A 7880-nucleotide genomic window follows, 5' to 3' on the forward strand; every position below is an offset into this window, starting at 1 on the left:
AATTGTACAGTTTCTTTTAATCTTTAACTCTGCATAAAATTATTATGAATAAATTTTAATATTTATTAATTTATTAATACAGATTTTTATATTAATAATAATTATTCATATCATGATATCGATATCAATTTTGACTTCTTTCTCTCAAAATTAAATAAAATTTATATTTTTTTTTAACTTTTTTAATTTTCTTATATAAATTTTATATCTTTTTAGAATCTATATATATTTTTATATATTTTTAGAATCTATTTTTAAAATCATTTCAATTCGATTCTCTCATGAAGAAAAGTTTCCTTGAATCTAATTTAATTATTATATGTAATAAGTGTATTTTACAAAAATTTCACAAAAACTTTCATAAGAAAAAAAGAGAGAAAACAATTTGAAAGGTTATTTGGTAAAGTCGAAACGATATTCGACTTGCAATTAAAATCAGTATTTCAATTGAACTTTCTCGATCAATATCCACACACAATTTTCATGGAACAGCGAACTTGCAGTAGACGATTCAGAAAATTTAAATGGGACGTGGGAAAACAAGGAAATTGTGTTCTCTCCAGCAAATCGTTGCCAGCCATCCGAAACCTTACCGAGGGCGGTCGTACGTTCATTCTATTCAAGGAAATGAACACTGAAAATGAACTGAGAATTCGCAGTCTTTAACACTTGACTCTCATCATTTCTTTGACTTAATTAATATCTATGACGTTATAACGGTATAACGAAGAAAGAAAAAAATAAAAACTCAATTGCCAATGATTTATTATATTAATAATAATAATACAATTAAATAATTAAATAAAAGATAATTATTTTTTTACACATGTCGGAATATTTACAATTTGTTAACAATATATTATTGATCGAATATTATTGATAATAGTTTGATAATTATTGATGATTCAAAAATTCGATAAATATTCTTTTTAGGAAAAAAAAGTAGTTTTCTGATTTCTAATCATATTTGCAATCTTTTCTTTCAATGAATTAGATATCAAATTCTTTAATGAGTGTTTTATTGCTAATTCTGAATTTTGTTGAATAAACTTACTGTTTCAATTTAAATTAAAAATTAGGTATATAATTCATTTATAATTCATCCATTCTCTGCTTTTTATTTTATCACTACGATTATTTTTTAAGTAATTTTTTAAAAATGACAAGATCAGTGTTTTGAATTCAAATATGAAACCGATCGATTTTCAACTCATCAATTTTACTTTTCAAAGACTTTTACAATTTGAACAAAACTTTCATTATCCAAATGTTTTATTCAGCAATCACATTTTGTTATCCAAATTACATACTATCTCTATTCACAATATAAACATATGTCTTTTACTACACAGAGGAAATAAAGTTTAATTTAAAATTTGACAATGAGTATATATTTGCATAATATATATTATACTATTGGAACAAAATTGAAAATATTTAAGAAATTAGAAAGCAATGAGATTATTATAAAATTAATATATGTATAATATTGAGAAATCCATCAAATTATTGATATTAAAAAAGAAAGGTTCATATTCCTTTATAAATTTATTTTATTGTAAATAAGCATATTATTTTTCTCAAAATATAAAATAATTCATCTCAGAAAAATCTATGTTCGAATTATTGTCTAATTCTTGATTAAGTTTTTGATTAACTAAGTAAGTGATTCAGAATACTTCGATTATTCTTCAAGCAAGAATAAATCGAAAAGGAGAGTATAAAATTTCTATTTAGAAGAGTTTCTATTTAGCTTTCAAAACAAAGTTATATTCATCACAATATTTCTCTTTCAAGAGAAGCTTGAAAACAATGAATTGAATGCAATCGTTGTTCTTTCGTCTTATTTTAAGCCATAGAATCTGCCTGATCCCGTTTGTATTATAAATTAGTTATTATTATGAATTCACTACTATTATTAATATTTTATTATTAATTTATTATTATTTTATTATTATTAAAAAATATTTAATCCAAAATTATATTTTCAAACAAAATTTTCAATAAAAAGTATTACATTAATATTAGAAATTAAATTAGAAATGTATGTCACTAGTTAAATTTTTCATTTTTTTAATGAAAATAAAAATTGTGTTAATTTCCATTAACATTCTTTAGAAAATATAATAACTATTTATACAAAGCTCGATTAATTTGATGTAAAGTTAAGTTTGAATAGCAACATAGTAGAACTGAAGCAATAAAACTGATTCTTCGATCTTAACCAGTTTGCTTAATCAGTAGTTTTATTTATCGAGCTCGTATTGCTGTAAAAAAAAAAAACGATTTTCCGCGTGTTCGACCAAATAGATATATGCTGAAACGTGGAATTATGTCGCGCAATTAGCAGTGAATCACATGTCGCGCATCTAAACGATCGTAGGAGAAGTTGCGTCAAGAGACCAACTGAGGTCGCATAGAATTTATTGTTTTTCTTGTAAATAGAAGAACAGAAAAATTTGTTTCAGATTTTTAAGAAGGGTTTGCAACGAGTCTAGGAAGTAAATTTTTTTTTATTGAAGTTATAGATCTCAAGATTAATATAAAGATCTAAACAAATTTTTCTTAAATTTAGGAAATTTATTCTAGGTTATAAATATGTAAAATTATATATTAATTAAATACTTTCCAATATTAATGCTTTGCAACAACAAACTTTTAGTTAAAATTAAATTATATTAAATTAATTGTTATTAGTATATTCAATTATTAGATTATTAAAATTTTTGTAAAACAATACATATTCGTATTTTCAATATTTAGGTTTTTAATATTCATAATTTAATTTCATATAGAAAATATCAAAATATCTCGATTTATTGAGAGTCAAAGTTGAAAGAGTTAGAGTCAAAATGTTGAAACCATTTAAACAATTTATCATAAAAAAAATTTCTCGAAAACAAACTTATTGCAAAATATTTATTTTTATTATTTATTGCAAAATATTATTGAATTATCTGATATTTATTGAAATCAACCTCAATGATAATGATTACAAAATTGTTTGAAAAACTCATGAAATTTATATATTTTTTATTAAAAAATCATTAATATTTAAATCATTTAAGTGTATAAAAATAAACTAACTAAAATTGCAAAATATTTGTTATAAGCTCGTAAAATTATTCATGCTTATTCTTTTTCCATTGTTATTACTATTTAACAATCAATTTTTCAGGTAACACCGTTCTAAAAATGAATAACGAAGTGGCCAAAACACGACCAAGCATCATTATGCTGGCATTCTCAACTATTACACACATCCTCTTATTAGCACCAGTAATATATATAGTGGTTCTGTCCCTTCAACCTTTCATCTTTTTCTCCTGGCATGTTATTTGCTCAACCTTGGGTGTAAGTAGTTATCTTAGCCAATACTAATTGCACAATGGATAATGCACTAATGGAAACAGGTGAATCAGAAATCTAGGTGGTTGACTCCTACATTTGTAATGGTAACCCATTCTTGAAAAATTTATTGAACGAATAATTAAGTACTGGATGAAGCAATGCTTCTTGATTCTTGAGAAAAATCGATAAAACTGCCTTGTTTAAAATTGAAGAAAATTCTCAGCAATGATTTTTCTTTTATTACTATCTGAATTTTTTTTTATTACTATCTAAAATATAATAGATCTTTGTTTTACAATAATTTTTTATTTAATTAAAATTGCGTAAATTGATATTTTTTTTTTCAATTTCGAATCGAATGTTGAAAAAGAATAATAATATATAACTTTGCAAAAAGGAAATGAGAATGTTTGTTGATATCAACAATGTTTCAGTTGAAATTAATCCTCTTTTGATTGATAAATTTCTTTTTTACTTGAAATAGAGTTAATTAAAAAGATGATTCGTAGAAAGTTTCTAATATGAAATATCATCTATTAGGAAATAGTTAGAACGCGGAAGATCGTTTATGTGGATAACCACAACTTTTTTCATTTTTATGAAAGGGTGATCTATGTTTCATATTGAATAAGAAGAACGTAATATTAGATTGATTGGAAGTTGTTAAATTTTTCTTATAAAAGAAATCCAGTATATCATAACTCAATTACTTAGATTATTAATGAATCTATTATTATTTTTATAATAATTTATAATTAGAATTATGAATTTTTATATAAAATATATTTTATGAAGAAATATACAATAAAAGTAACTTTATTAGGTAAATTGATAATTTAGATCTCTATAAAATGTTTGATCAGAAAAATATTTGATTAATATATTAAATATTGAATATATTAAATATATTAAATATTGAAAAATATTGAAATAAGATTTTATATATATAATGAAATCACTTTTTTACATATATGTAAATAGTATTAGATATAATTCCATAAATTTATATATAAAATCTTAAAACTAATTCACTAGATCTCTTAAAGTGTCTCTAATTATTTTTCTTCTAGTTATTATGTTTGAGTTTAAAAATATCTTGATGGTATGATCTAATACAGTGCATTTAATGCATTCATAAAATATTATGCATTATTACGTTAAATGCATAACAAGATACTAAATATTTCTTTCTATACTTTTAAGATAACATATAATAAGATGGCAAGATTGATATCAAATTAGAGAACTGAGATTACATTATTATTTGTATCGTTTAAAAAAGATTTTAATATTTTTAAGAATATTGCATGTAAAAGACTATAAAATGTAGTAATGATTCAAAAACTTCATTTAATCATCTGAACTCTTAGATCATCGTTGTAGTTGGAAGAATGCTGGCTTCTATTTATTGAGAAACGCATTGAATAATGTTCCTTAAATAAATCAAATATAGCAATCAAATATATCAAGAATATACAGTATATAAAATTAAGCGAAAAATAAATTTTCAATAAAGCAAAAGAAAATCACTTGGTATAATAATAATATGGAAATTGGCATTAATCATTGAAATATTCCTCTATATTTTCTCTAGAAAATAGAAAAAAATAGGCAATATCATGTCAATTCATTCCTTTCTTAAAACATTGTAGGCGTTCATACATACACACCGAATTAAACGGAGAACGAATTCATCGTTGACCTAGATCGACAAATTGATTGCAACATTCTGCGAGTAAATTAAAACGATCACCATTGTTTCCAATTGCTCTGTCCATCAAAAATCCTCGAATAACAAATAACAAACATTCAAAAAAATGATTAATAATTCTTACGAATTCTAAGCAATCGCTATTGCTTAGAATTTTTATAATTTTATCCCAATATTTTATTAATTAGCTTTTTAAAGGATCAAACGATTAAATTAAAGTTCATGTATATAGTCAATTCTAATGAATTTATCATTATTCAGAGTTCAGTCATAAACTTTTCCAAAAAATTTAAAAAATCCTTAAAGAAAACATCCCAACAACATCAATCTGAAATACGCTTCTTTCAATATTTTAATTGTTTAACATTATGCAATAATGATCAATATTGATCATTGTTAATTCTGATCATTGATTGTTAATTCTGTAACACGAATACGATCAATGTATGTACAAATAAACAATACAATAAAAATACTGACATTATTAAAATATCATAATATCAATATGCTATCTAATTTCTAATGAAATTAGGTGCAATATTATCAATCACTAATGTAACTATCTTTTTAAAGAATGAAGTGATTAAATTAAAGTTTTTTTATAACAGATAAATTCATTAATCAAAATTCAGCCACAAATTTTCCTAAAAAATCTCAATAATATCAAAAATGAGGAATTCTTCTTAATTTTTTAATAGAAAATTCTTAGAGAAAGTATACTATCAATATCAAGAATTCCTCTTTTTTAAGAGAAATTAATTTTTTAATAGAAAATTCTTAAAAAAAATATCAATATCAAAAGAAATATGGAATTTTTTAATAGAAAATTTCTAGAGATCGACAAAGAATATAAAATTCTTTTTAATTTTTTAATTATGCAATAGTCAACTGATCCAATTAATAATGTAAACATGATTAATATATAAAAACATCAAAATATAAGCCAAAAATAAAATTAACTACAATGTTAACGAAACGTTGGGATAAAATTGCTCATACACTAAACAACTTTACACAATTTTAAACAATAATAATTTCATAAACAATGAAATGCCATGAAAATCTATTTTTCTTTTTTGAATTTTTACGAATAACAATTTCTCATTGACACAGGTCGGACTTTTGACAATGGAGGGAGTGTTCTGCGTTTCTGGCGATGCTTACATGAAATGGAAGGTATCCAGGATGAACAGAGGATTGATTCATTTAATCCTTCATCTAATAGGATTGCTGCTGATATTGATCGGTATGATCATCATCATACTCGGCAAGATAGAATACAAGAAATCTCACTTCGTCTCGTTTCACGGGATTATCAGCTTGATCGGCATCATCTTTGCGATTCTGATAGCCGCGTCTGGCTTCGTCGTTATCTTTGACAAATGTCTGTATCACGGTTGTATCAGACCAGTAATTATGAAAATCATGCATTCGTTCGGTGGTATTTTGGCCACAATACTCCTGTTAGCCGGCCTGATCACAGGGATTTACACAGGATGGTGGCCTGGCACTTGCCTTGGAAGAAGTCTGACGGTCGCGTCATTTCTCATTGCCGCTTGCTATATCTTTTTAAAGCCGATTTTAGGTATCATTTCTAGGTGCAAAGTGCTTTTTGCAGAAGTACCTAATGACATGAACAATGAAGAAGAATTGAACAATGAGTATTGATTGTGATTTTGGAAATGATTGTTTTATTGTTTGATGTTAGTGATGGATTAGATTGAATATTGAAATTTTATATTGTAGCTAATTTTATATTGTATTGTTGATACAAAGGACTGTCTTATTTAAAATAAGATATTTAATTCTATCCTTTTGTTGTGATAGTTCTGATATAGAAGATATAGTATATATATATTTTTTTCTTTTTTTTTTTTGTTTTTTATGCAATTTGAATTGTATGAAATGATGAATATATTGTAAAAAATATTTTTGTACCATGTTCTTTTTGTCAGATTTTAAAATCATCGTTATAATGGTATTATATGTAATTTGTACGCTTTAATATAATATTGATATATTATGCCGTGTCAATACTATACAGCATAGATAATACTATAGATAATACTAATGCACTATAATAATAACATTGTGTGCTATATTATACAGAATAATATAAAGCTAATAATACAATATATTGTATAATAGTACACTGCATAATAGCAGTAATAACATACATCGTGCTATAATTGTATAATTCAGTATATAATAATAGTATTTTATATTGTATTATTATATATAATTATTCAATATAATACTCTAACATTGTATTATCTAATGCAGTATAGTATGTGGTTATGCTATACTATAAAATCTTTGTATATATATAATATTTTTAATTTAATTTAAAACAGAAGGAAACATTTTCAAATTTTTATATGAAATTAAAAGACTTAAAGAAGAAAATGAAATTCCAATATTTAAATAATAATGTTGTTGAAAATTTATAAAGTACATATAGTTTGTTGCAAAAATATTCATATATTATTTTATTAGGAAATTTTAAAATGTATTTTGAAAAATCTGAAAATTTTTGTGTATATAGAACATAAATTATGTAACAATTTATTTTTCTTGAATTCGAAATTAATCTTCAAATTTTTATTATTTCTTTTTTGTATATAATTTCAATACTAGAAATATTTTTTTTATAACAATGTTGTAGAGCATTAAAACTTGAATATTTTATTTGTAATAATAATTTAATATTTTATATTTTACGAAATTATTTCTAAGAAAATAGTATTAAAACTTTACATTTCTTTCAAGTAATATTCTATTTAATAAAAAAATTGCTACATATATATATATATATATA

General features: G+C 23.4%; 1 protein-coding gene across 1 annotated transcript in view; it reads left to right on the forward strand.

Annotated features, from left to right (window-relative positions):
* LOC102671584 overlaps positions 1-7466 on the forward strand; it is a 12079-nt gene extending 4613 nt beyond the window's left edge. Inside the window, exons 2-3 of the mRNA XM_006618828.2 lie at positions 3179-3354; positions 6176-7466. Of these exons, the coding sequence (XP_006618891.1) occupies positions 3196-3354; positions 6176-6730 (714 nt within the window). The 5' untranslated portion in view covers positions 3179-3195 and the 3' untranslated portion in view covers positions 6731-7466. The remainder of the gene's footprint in view (positions 1-3178; positions 3355-6175) is intronic.
* Positions 7467-7880: the final 414 nt, after the last annotated feature.

Source organism: Apis dorsata, unplaced genomic scaffold (genome assembly GCF_000469605.1).
Source record: "Apis dorsata unplaced genomic scaffold, Apis dorsata 1.3 scaffold_376, whole genome shotgun sequence".
Taxonomy (NCBI): Eukaryota; Metazoa; Arthropoda; class Insecta; order Hymenoptera; family Apidae; genus Apis; species Apis dorsata.